This window comes from Cicer arietinum, chromosome 6 (genome assembly GCF_000331145.2).
Source record: "Cicer arietinum cultivar CDC Frontier isolate Library 1 chromosome 6, Cicar.CDCFrontier_v2.0, whole genome shotgun sequence".
NCBI lineage: Eukaryota > Viridiplantae > Streptophyta > Magnoliopsida > Fabales > Fabaceae > Cicer > Cicer arietinum.
The window spans coordinates 48,610,333-48,622,754 of record NC_021165.2 but is presented as its reverse complement, the minus strand read 5'-3'; the positions used below and the strand labels follow the sequence as shown (position 1 = coordinate 48,622,754).

The 12,422-nt window shown below is 35.4% G+C and overlaps 1 protein-coding gene across 1 annotated transcript in view; it reads right to left on the bottom strand.

Annotated features, from left to right (window-relative positions):
- Positions 1-829: 829 nt before the first annotated feature.
- Positions 830-12,422, bottom strand: part of LOC101500990 (DEAD-box ATP-dependent RNA helicase FANCM) — a 31,526-nt gene continuing 19,933 nt past the window's right edge. Inside the window, exons 18-22 of the mRNA XM_073369584.1 lie at positions 11,124-11,560; positions 10,558-11,010; positions 10,376-10,424; positions 10,041-10,181; positions 830-1,778 (exon numbers count right to left, since the gene is read on the bottom strand). Of these exons, the coding sequence (XP_073225685.1) occupies positions 1,232-1,778; positions 10,041-10,181; positions 10,376-10,424; positions 10,558-11,010; positions 11,124-11,560 (1,627 nt within the window). The 3' untranslated portion in view covers positions 830-1,231. The remainder of the gene's footprint in view (positions 1,779-10,040; positions 10,182-10,375; positions 10,425-10,557; positions 11,011-11,123; positions 11,561-12,422) is intronic.

Here is a 12,422-nt window from a genome sequence, read left to right as displayed (position 1 = left end):
TATTATTATTAATATAATTTAATTTATTAATAATATTTTGTTTTTTAAAGTATTATAATTATTTTTGTTTCATTAAATAAAAAAAATTGTAATTGTAAAAATGAAAAGAAAAAAAATTTGTAAGCCTAATACATGGTCGCATCTTAGAGAAATTTCAATGAGGAACGAAATTTCCAATGAACATCTCAGAAATTTCAAATTTTTGGTAGTTATAAATCAATATCGGAAATTTCAAAATGAAATTTCTGATAAAAAAATAATAATAATTCAACTGCACTCACTTTTCTAGAAAACACAACTTGTGAGAGTACGACATAACTTTTTTATTTTTACAGTTTTATTAAGGGTATTTTGAACATTTCAAATATAATTTTTTTAAATATGGAATATAAGATTAATTGAGGGGTACAAAAAGCAACTTTTTCAAATTCAAAATTAATGTCCTATTAATTATTTATGTTTTTTTTACACTTTCGTTACAAAATAATAACCACTTTTAATGTAGTATATAAGACTGATTTAATAGTTAAGGTAGAAAATAAAGTGATAAAAGGTTGCAGATTCGTTTTCCACTCAAACAAAATACTAACTGGCATCGCCATGACTGAAAAAGAATCACTTATAATCAAAATTACTTTTTATAGTAATGTCATTTGAACTCAAAATTTGACATTTGTATGTGCATTAAGAAAATAATTAAATACTCTATCAAAATAAAGGAAAGCAATTAAATACTTCAAGAAGCTCTATCACGAAGTTTAATTTTGATTCAATTGTAAGAATCATTCTAATAATTTTTATCATTTCAAATAGATATTTACCACTAAGATCATAGGAATTATCATATATTAGACGTATTTCAAAATGTTTACAACATAACTTTAAATCATTAAAAAATGACATAAGCCTTTCAATAATAAATAAACATTCAAAAAATTTCATATGTACTACTGCTCAAATTTTCTATCAAGCGATTAAAAATAATTAATGCCTCCAAAAAAATGGCCCTATTCAGTCAAACCTCGAGAACATGCTCGTGGCCGATGGTGATATCAACATATAATTTGAGCATTGTACGGGTAAAAAATGTCGGTAATCTTAGGACCCTTGTATAAATACAATAACGACACCTTTATGAGGCCTAAAAGATTTCTGGTAACGGATTATTACCATTGGCATTAATTTCCAAAACGTGCAAGTATGCAGCCGCATGAGTGCTTATGATGTGCTTTTATATACCAAGGTCGAAAGATGGAGACATAATAACATCAAGGTTTGGTTCATGAGATTGAGGGATTGTATCTTGCTTCTTAACTGACAAGTCTATTTTCCGTTTTAGAAACGAAGTAGCTTGCGCCTCCAACTCATCAAGATCAATATCATTGTAAAATTGATCATCACATAAAACATCTATAGTTGCATTGGCACCTGCTGATTCTTTCTTTGATTGAAGTGCAAATTCTTGTTCAAGATTCATACTTGGAAAGTGTCCAGAATGATTAAATGTCAATCTTCTTTTACGGCTTCTTACATCTGTCTCTGTATCGGTTGGAAAACTGGTTGAAGGCACTGCTTCTGAGGTCATCTGGTCGATGCCAATTGATTCTGAAGTTCGATTAGCTGAGTGACTGGTTGGTCCTGTCTGGAAATGACTCGCTGTCTTGCATGATGAATTACCACTTTCACCAATACTGGCTGTCATAGTCACATTGTCAGGACTGAAGGTGGCAGAAAACCTGGGCCCTCCACTAATCGGTGTTTGACTCAGCAATGAACGCCTGCAATAGAGCTCATTCTAATTATGCAGCCTTAACATGAAATTATTAGTATTTAGTTCAGAGCTCAAGGTCACTCCGAGCGAATGCAAAATGTCAAAACATTGAATATACTACAGGGTAAATTAGAAAACCATTAATGTTATGGTGTGCATATATGATAGTACTACAAAGTAAATTAGTAGAAAAGCATTAATGTTATGCTGTGCATATATGATAGTACTACTACAAGGTAAATTAGAAAAACATTAATGTTATGGTGTGCATATATGAAATATTCATTTAAAGCTTATAGTTAGATAAGTCATGAAAACTTTGTATATGCTTCTTGGAAGACTTCAATGAGGTGTTAAGAATTCATCAACATAAGAAGTACTATGTACTTTCCAAAACAAATGCCAATACCACAGCTGTAAGTTTTCCTTGTCAACATGGTGAAAATTTTAATTCCACGCGATTCAATGAAAAATATGATTTTGATGCTGTCGCAGGTTATTGAGGTAGTGCAACATTGCCTTATCCTCCTTTTTAAATAAGAAAAAACATGGAATATAATCATTGGATTACCCTACATCAGCGGCAAAAAGAGGCAGAAGGGCTTCACTTAGTCACTTGGTTTGTAATTCACTTCGGTATGTGGTACAGGTACGCGGTTCGCAACTCTTGAAGTATTAGGTAATAGGTACATGGTGGGGGTTATGCAGAGTCGCTACATTATTTGGGTTTATGGTACGTTTTAATATTTTAATCGGTATGTTATCAATAATTAGAAAGTCTGTAAGTATGTAAATAAATAGAAAGTCTGTAAGTATTCTTGTCATTATGTGTATTTATCACTCATAGTTTATATAAAGAAATTTCGTTGTGTAATTGAAACACACGGGCTATTCAACATGTCTCTCAATATTTTCTTCTCATTCAATATGGTATCTAGAGCCTATTGAGAGACAACCATAATCTTCAACTACCCGGTGGACCCACTGTCCCCGATACGAAATTTTTTTCAGCAAACCATGTTCTCAACTCTAGTTTCCCCCCCTCCTTGTCTATGCTACATTGTTTTCTCTCTTTTTTTTTCCCAGCAGCCCACGCTTTGCCGTCACCGCCACCGCTCCCTCCGACAACTTTTTCGACGAACAACCACTCCAACAGCATCGTACACCCCAATTGGCCCAGCCCTCAACGGACGTCATCAACAAACCTCCCACACGCGTGTCAGATCCATGCGCCACCTCCTGCCGCTACGCGTGACGATGCGTCTGACAGCCGTTTACGACGCGGCTTTTTCCGTTGCACTCGCCTCAGCCTTCTGGTTCCATATATGCCCTGAATTTTCAATTTCAAGTCACAGATATACGCGTTCCTGTTCAAATAGCCCATGTTTCCCCAATTCGGACACGTTTTCTGGCAATCTTTACCGACCATGACGTCTCTGTTTGAAACAAATAGCATCTTTACCAACTACATCACCTCTCCTCTCTTTGTCGAATAATTGAATGGCTCAAACTATGACAGTTGGGCCGTCGACATCAAACTATGGATGCTTAGTAAAGGTTACAAGGACCATCTCACTAAAAATCCTAAAAAGGTAGTTGCAACTGGAATATCAAAATGGAAGCAGATAGATGCTCAATTGTGAAATGTCATTAAGTCTACATTTCATCCTGACGTTAAACCGATTTTCCGTCCACATCTCACATGTGAATCAGTTTGGAGTCAGGCAAAGGCGTTCTACACTAATGACACTCAACGTCTCTATGGAGTTTGTCACCGCTTGTTGAATATCATTACTCTGAAGACGATAGATGGTTCTATTTCTTCATATCTTGCCCCAAAAGTACTCTGCAACTCGTGATCAAATTTTGGGGTTTGTTACTGTTCCAAATATATCTACTATCTCAGCAATCCTTCTTCGAGTATCAGCAAAACATCCAGCTGAACCCTCTATTACTTCAATTATGGGTGATACTGCTGCCCTTGCATCTCTGGGACATAATCAGAGTCGCTCTCGTGGAGGACCATCCAACTCTAAACCCCATCCTAAATGTGAGCATTGTAATCGACTTGGACACATTATTGATCGTTGTTGGAAGTTGCATGGTAAGCATTCGTCTTTGGTAAATGCAACTCAGCTTGATCATTCTACCATTATTCAGACTACACCATCTCCACAGGGCTCCCCGATAAATTATGAAGATTTCCTCCAGTGGGTTTAGTCATCCAAACTTTAGTTCTACTACTTCAATTGCACACACTGGTAATTCATCTATTTACCTCTCAGCCCTCGGGTTCTTGATTTTGGTGCATCTGACCATGTCATTGGTAATAAAGATCTCTTTTCTTCTCTCTCTACATCTGGTTTTTTACCTACTATAACTTCTACCAATGGCTCTCAAACCCAGTCTCAAGGGGTTCACACTGTCCAAATTCTCCCTTCCATTTCAGTTGCATCTATTCTTTATGTACCTGGATGTCTTTTTAATTTACTTTCAGTTAGTCGATTGACTTGGTCCCATGACTATATTATTACTTTCACTAATGATAATGTTACTCTGCAAGACCGGAATTCAGGACGGACAGTTGATGTCAGATGTGAGTCTCGAAGCCCCTATTACCTTTCTCTATCCTCCAAGACGTGCTCTGCCACATATTCCCCTCATACTATCCATGCTCAGCTAGATCACCAAGTCTTACCAAACTTCAAAAATTGGTGTCTAGTTTGTCTAAGTTGTCCACTTTACATTGTAAGTCGTGTCAGTTAGGGAAACACACTCATAATCATTTTCCTGATCGAGTCAAAAAACGGGTTTTGTCCCCTTTTGCTTTAGTTCACTCTGATGTTTGAGGTCCTTCTTGTACTATGTCTACTTTAGAGTCTAAGTATTTTGTTACTTTTATTAATGATTACTCTCGTTGTACATGGTTATTTTTAATGAAAAATAGATTTGAACCGTTTTCAAATTTTGAGCAATTTTATCAAGAAACTAAAACTCAATTTGGTGTTTCTATTCGTACTTTAAGAAGTGATAATGTTCGAGAATATTTGTCTCATCAATTTCAAAATTTTATGGCTTCCAATGGTATTCTTCACCAAACGTCATGTCCTCATACACTTCAACAGAATGGGGTAGCAAAACGCAAAAATCAGCATCTCATTGAAACCACCCGAAACTTACTTCTCCATGGTAATGTTCCATTCTGTTTGTGGGGGAATGTAGTCTTAAGAGCATGCTACCTTATCAAGTGTATGCTATCTTCTATCATTGATGACAATATCCCTCATTCGATCCTCTTTCCCAGTACCCATTGGCGGATCTTGGTAGGGACAGTGGGGGCCGCGGCCACCCAAAAAGTATATATATAAATAAAATGACCAAAATGTCCTTATTAAAACTAGGAAATTACAATAATACCTAAACCTAAATCAGTATCCTCTTCCTCTCTCTTCCAAAAACATAAACACGAACTTGCTCTGCGCTGCGCCTCTGCCTCGCCGCCTTAGTCGTTCATCAAAAAAGGTTTGGATTTCCATTTCGTATTTTCGTTTATCATCAGAATTGATGTTTGGAGTTTAGAGTTTTGTTTTGGAATTTTGTTTGGAGTTTGGATTTCAATTTAGATGGTATTGCTGATCTTTGTTTGGAGTTTTTTTGTTGCATATAAGGTGTTTGATTTTTTGTTGCATATAAGGTGTTTGAGATTTTGTTGCATATAAGATGTTTGATTTTTAAAGGCTAAAAGGGTCTTGCGGCCCTCCCAGCTTTCTAGAATCTTTTCAAATAAACCGTATAAACTCATAAACTAGTGGAAATGGATTGAAGAATTGCTTGATACGTGTGTCTAGTTGATAAATAAAACATATACATATCCAATATATTAAAGACCAATTCTAAGTTTTATGTGTCCAAGTGTGCAACTCGACATAAAGTTTGGGACTCATTATATTAGCCGTAATTATTTTATGGAGTGTGAATCTTAGTTTGTTGGAAGTTTTGCTTTGGAGTTTTGTTTGGAGTTTGAATTTCAATTTCAGATTTCAATTTCGTTCATCATCAAGATGACATGATTTCAATTTAGATATTAGTGTTGATTTTGCTAATTTCTTGAGTTTCATGTGTTGATTTTTGTTTGGAGTTAGTGCTGATTTTCAATTTAGATGATAGTGCTGATTTCATGTGCCGATTTTTGTTTGAATTTCATGTGCTGATTTTGCTTATTTTTGTTGCATACAAGGTGTTTGATTTTTGTTTCCATTTAATTTTCACTGAAAAATGTTTTATGTTTCCTAAATTGGTTGATTTATTGAACAAGATATACGGAGTTTTCTAGCAAACACTAAATGCTTGAGTTTTTAGAGTTTGCTTAGAACAAAGAAACATAAATAATGATTGTATGTTTTAGAATGCAACTCTTTAGATTTAGAATGCAACTCTTTGTTTTAGAATGCAACCATAATGGCAGTTCAACTCTTTTATGTCGGCTACCCCAAACTTTTTAGTCAAGCTCCGCCACTGTCCATATCCCTCTTCACCCACTACCTCCTCGTGTCTTTGGGTCCACATGTTTCGTTCACAATTTATCTCTTGGTCTAGACAAACTGTCAACTCGATCCCTCAAGTGTGTTTTTCTCAGATATCATTCGTCCCAAAAGGGATATCGTTGTTATTCTCTTACACTACACGATACATTACATCAACTGATATTACCTTTTTTGAGTTTGTACCATACTTTGAACCGACCCATATAGCTACTGAGCCCCATCGAGACATTAATCCCGAACCTCTTCAGGTAGTTATCCCGATTCTGTCCACTCTTATTTCTATCGAGTCTGCCCCCCACCCTCCGTTGTGCATGTTCCCATTATAGACTCTCCTCCAACGCCACCACCAGATCCGGCTCTACCACATGAGCATGACCTTCCCATTGCTCTTCGTAAGGATATCCACAAAACACATAATCCATCTCCTCATTATATTGATTTGTGTTATCGTCTTTCTCCCTTGCATTACACTTGTTTATCTTCTTTGTCTTCTATTTCTATTCCTTAATCTTCAGGTGAAGTATTATCCCACCTTGAGTGGAGGCAAGCAATGCTTAATGAGATGTGTGCTCTACAAAGCAGTGGTACTTGGGAACTGGTCCCTTTACCTCATAGGAAGTCTTTAGTAGGTTGTCGTTGGCTCTATATGGTGAAGGTTGGACCTGATGGTAAGATTGATCAATTTAAGGCTCACTTGATGGCCAAGGGATATACTCAGATTTTTGGGTTGGATTACATCAATACCTTCTCACCTGTTGCCAAAATAGCATCTGTCAAATTGTTTTTCTCCATTGCAACAATTCAATAGTGGTCTCTCCATCAACTTGACATTAAAAATGCCTTTTTGCCCGGTGATCTTAAGGAGGAAGTTTATATGGAGCAACCACCAGAGTTTGTTGCTCACGGGGAGTCTTCCACCATGGTTTGTCGGCTATATAGGTCCCTTTATGGTCTTAAATAGTCTCCTAGAGCTTGATTTGGCAAATTCAGCTCAGTAGTACAAGAGTTTGGTATGAAGTGAAGCCGACCACTCTGTTTTTTATTGTCACTCAGCCCAAGGGTGCATCTACCTTATTGTTTATGTGGATGACATTGTCATAACTAGTATGATCAGCAAGGAATACTCTAGTTGAAACATCTTTCAAATCAGTTTCAGACTAAAGTCCTCAGTAAACTTCGTTATTTTTTTAGTATTAAGGTAGCCCAATCCAAGGATGGTCTTGTAATTTCACAAAGAAAATATGTTATGGATATTTTTGAAGAAACAAGTCTATTAAATGTCAAGCCAATTGATACTCTTATGGATCCAATGTCATACTCATACCTAATCAAGAGGAGTCTCTATCAGATTCAAGAAGATATAGGAGATTGGTTGAAAAATTAAACTATTTCACAATCACCCGTCCTAACATTTCCTTCGTTGTTAGTGTGGTAAGCCAGTTCTTAAGTTCTCCTTGCCAAGAACATATGGATGTTGTAATTCGAATTCTTAAATACATCAAAAGTACACCTGAAAAATGTCTCATTTATGAAGATAAAAGACATATTCAGATAGTTGGTTACTCAGATGCCGTTTGGGCAGGCTCACCCATTGATAGACGATCCACTTCTAGGTATTGTGTACTTGTCAGAAGAAATTGAAAGAGTAAGAAACAAAATGTTGTTGCAAGATCCAGTGTTGATACAGAATACAGGGTCATGGCACTAGTAACATGTGAGCTCATCTAGTTGAAATAGTTACTAAAAGAATTTCATTTTGAAGATGTCAGTCCAATGACACTAATATGTGATAATCAAGCTACATTGGACATTGCCTCAAATCCTGTTTTTCATTAGAGGAGCATATTGAGATAGACTGCAATTTTGTTAGAGAAAAGATCGAATCAGACAACATCATCACTAGCTTTGTCAATTCTAATGATCAGTTGGCAGATGTTTTTACAAAGTCCTTGCAAGATCTAAGAATTAGTTATACATGTAACAAGCTGGGTGCATTTGATTTATATGCTCCAACTTGTGGGATGTTCATGGGTACGGGTAAACCCGTGAACCCGGTCACCCAATCCAATACAACCCGCATTTTAACCTAACTCATTTATATTCGGATCTAACCCGAACCAATCCATTGAAATTCAATTATGTTCGGTCCAAGTAGTGGATTTAACTTTTTGGACCCATGAACCCGCAAACCCAACTCATTGACGTGGTATATATATATATATATATATATATATATTACTATTAATGTATAGTTAAAATTTAATTGTTGGACTATTTTTGAGAATTTGTTGTTAATTTAATTAATTTAAGTTTTTTTTTTGTTTGTAGATTTATTTTAAGTATTAAATGATAAGTTGCAAAATAATTTTATTATTTTTTAGATATTCAAGTATTTAAATTTAAATACATTTTTCTAAAATAATTATTTTTTTATTATTCGTGAACCCAACCCAACTTACTCATAATCGGGTTGGTTTGGTTCGGGTTTGATGGAAAAATCATGGGTTGAGAGTTCACCCCAACCCAAATAAAATTGATCAGTTCGAATATCGGATTTGGACAAAAACAATCTAACCCAACTCATGTATTCCCCTACTAGCTTGAGGGGGAGTGTTGAAAATAAAATATTAGTATGTAAATAAATAAGAAGTCTGTAAGTATTTATGTCATTATGTGTATTTATCACTCATAGTTATGTAGAGAACTTCCACTATGTAGTTGAAACACGGGTTATTCAACATGTCTCTCAATATTCTCTTTTCCTTCAATAATAACATTGCCTCACACTCCTTTTTAAATAAGAAAAAACATGGAATATAATCATTGGATTACCCTACGTCGGCGGCAAAAAGAGGCAGAAGGGTTGCAGATAGTCACCTGGTTTGCAATTCACTTCGGTACGCAGTTCGCAACTCTTGAAGTATTAGGTACGTGGTGGGGGTAATGCATAGTCGCTACATTATTTGGGTTTATGGTACGTTTTAATATTTTAATCAGTATGCTATCAATAATTATTTTATCTAGCCTAGTTAAAAAAGATAAAGTACATGCTACAAAATATAAAATAACATCAATAGAAATTAACTTGATATCTTGCTCCAAGATAGTGTCAATAAATTCCAAGAAAAGTTGGGAGCATATGATATCTTGCTCCAGTTAACCAGAAAGAACTGTGATAGAATACTATAAAAAATTGGAATTGATATTCAGTTTACTATTTTTATACTACTTAAAGGAGTGTCACATTTAGCTGATTTCTCTTTTACACGAATCATTGTTGATAAAATTTTCCTATTTTAATTCATTTTCAAAGAAAGCTTCTCCTTATCACCAATATTGACGTTTCTCAGAATTATGGTAAACCTAGGAATGAAGAACTAACCCAACCAGAAAATTTTCATGTTCAGAAAATAACTGAGGCTAAGTAAATAACTGAGTTAACCATAAATAATGACTTTGGTTAATTTATTCTCTGGAAAGTCATTCATCAAGACTTTCTAAACTGGATTTTTCCCTCGACATTTCTTTAAAATATTCACGACTGTTATTCTCAAATTTAGAAAATTATGTGAATATAGACAATATATAATTATTCCATTTCATTAATAGTTTTTTAAGGTGAATTTAGTAGTTCATTTTAATACAAAGATCATGCAATTGTAGGCTAAGGCTACTTAAGAAGGAAACCTACAAGGAGAGAAGATAAATGCGTTATGTAAAAATACCTGTAAATTGCCATCATGTCCATCCTACTAGCTTCAGGCTGACTGGCCGCTGTAAGGGTTGTTCGGTCATCTATGAAACTGTCAAATGAATTTTCATCCTCGACATCTTCATCATTAGATACAGATGCATCTGAAGACACCCTGATGAAGTTGAACAGATGATCAGATTGGATATTTTCCGCAAAATGACCACGATAAGCAGATTATTATTTATTTCACAAGTAATATCTTTTGAACCACCAACAGAACATATGTTTACTATGATAATATAAATATAGTTTGCGAAAAAATGATAAGATAATACAAAATTCAGCAAGTGTTTAGCATAAGCTTACTCGGCTTCCTCCTCAATGAAGTCTCTCGCATTGACTGGTTTCCTTTTACCTAAAATAAAAAAAGTGAAACAGCATAGTCTTAAATTTTTCGTAGTACAATATGTTTTCAGACACTAAAGTTGTGATCTACAATTCATAATAAATGCAAGGAACAAAAGACACGTCAAGAAAACAAAAATTACCTTGGCCATGCTTATCTCGTGTGGGATTGGAGGCAGATGATGGTCTTAAAAAGTTCGCTCTTGAGTCAAAAACAGTGCTGCTTTTCTGATTCACATTGCTTTCAGTATCTTCAATTTTCCTCAACCTTTTAAATTTGCGAGCAGGTTTAATGCTTACAGACATTTCACCACAACCTGGATGTGATTCTTCGCTGAAGCTTTGGTCAGCGATACGAAAATGCCCTTCGTCAGCTTGAGAAACGAAGACACGTCCTCTTCCAATTGGGAAACTCTTCAGCTCAAGCAAAGGGGTTCGGGTTTCATTGACAGGAGAAGTACATACATTCTTACCAATGCCACTTTCAACGATGACCTTTTCAACTTCCCTACAACTTAATGAGCCAGCATCCTGTTCTTCCTGAAGATTAACAGGTGAAATACAGCCTCGAAAGATAAACCTGTTTCTTGTTTGTCCTAAAAAATTCAATTTGCTTCAGAACAAATTATTTAATCACATTTACACAATCAACATAGTTACCACTTTCATAAATTGTACACAACCATAATTTGACATGGAAGACACCCACCTCTTTCATCAATGGGAGACTCTGGAACAACACCACTTATAATTAAATTAGTTAAACGAGGGCTAAGTTCTTCATCTCTCATGCCATTATTGCATGCATCTGCAGCCAATGAAGAAGTTTCCTTCTCAACAGGGTTTGCTGTTTCATCAGCATTAGCTCCTTCAGCTGACAAATTTCTCTTAGCTTCTGGAGTCTCAGGAATTGTCTCATTACCCTCACATGTTTCCTCTTGATGCTTGCCCATGTCACAGTAAGTACTATCTTGCAGAGTTAGATCAACAAAGTCTTTGGTTTGAAGTTTGTTAGAGCGTCTCATGGGAGACAAACTCTCTAGACAATTTACAGACTCTGCATTCCTTCCCATTGTATCCCTAGAGAACAATTCATTATCTGTAGTAGAGGATAGAAATAAAAAGGACCTTCCATTATACAGTGTACTCTCAAATTTCAAATGTTAACTGATATTTGGAAAATATTCACAGGAAAGGCCTTTATTATGAATACCCATCATAATTGTTTTTTCAAAAGTAAACAATAATTCAAAACACCTCTTTTGTCTTTTCTGTTACTATAATGACAATTTAGTTGAAGCAAGGTTGGATCAATATGAGGAAAAATGGCACGCTACAAAAAGAAAACTATGGGGAACATACAAGTTTTTCACAGGTAATCTAAAGCATATCTTTTTGGGGAGGGGAGGCACAATGGCGAGCTGCTGCTCAAAATATCATGCAAGCTTCAAAAAGTATGCAACACTAACAAAGCATAATGTTTTAAAATGAAAGGGGGATAATAATGACATAAACATAATCCCACTTCCAGGATCAAATGTTTCATAATGTCTTTTACTTGATGGTCTTGATTAGAGTCTCTTGTATTTTGTTGAAGAATCGAGAGAAATTAGATTTTATTCTCTTTTATTTTATATTATTATGTTTATTTTTATTCTATCATTATTACTCAGTTTTACTATTGTAATTTCTTTTCCTATATAAACAGCTTAGGGCTGTAATAATAAAACATGAAAGTATTTTGTCTTTTACTTTCTTCATGGTATCAAGAGCTCTGGTTAGGGTTCTGTAAACCTTTCCACAACCATTAGGGTTTGACTCTCTAACCAACTGAGCTACCACAACCATTAGGGTTTGGCGCTCTAACCAACTGAGCTAAACCTAATGGCACACAATACCCCATGGAAGGTAGCCCTTATGGGTAGCGGCGACAACGACGATGGTTTGGCAAAAAAATCAGACGTAGTCAACAACCCTGACAATTTAGACAGCGCCATAAGTGGCAGTG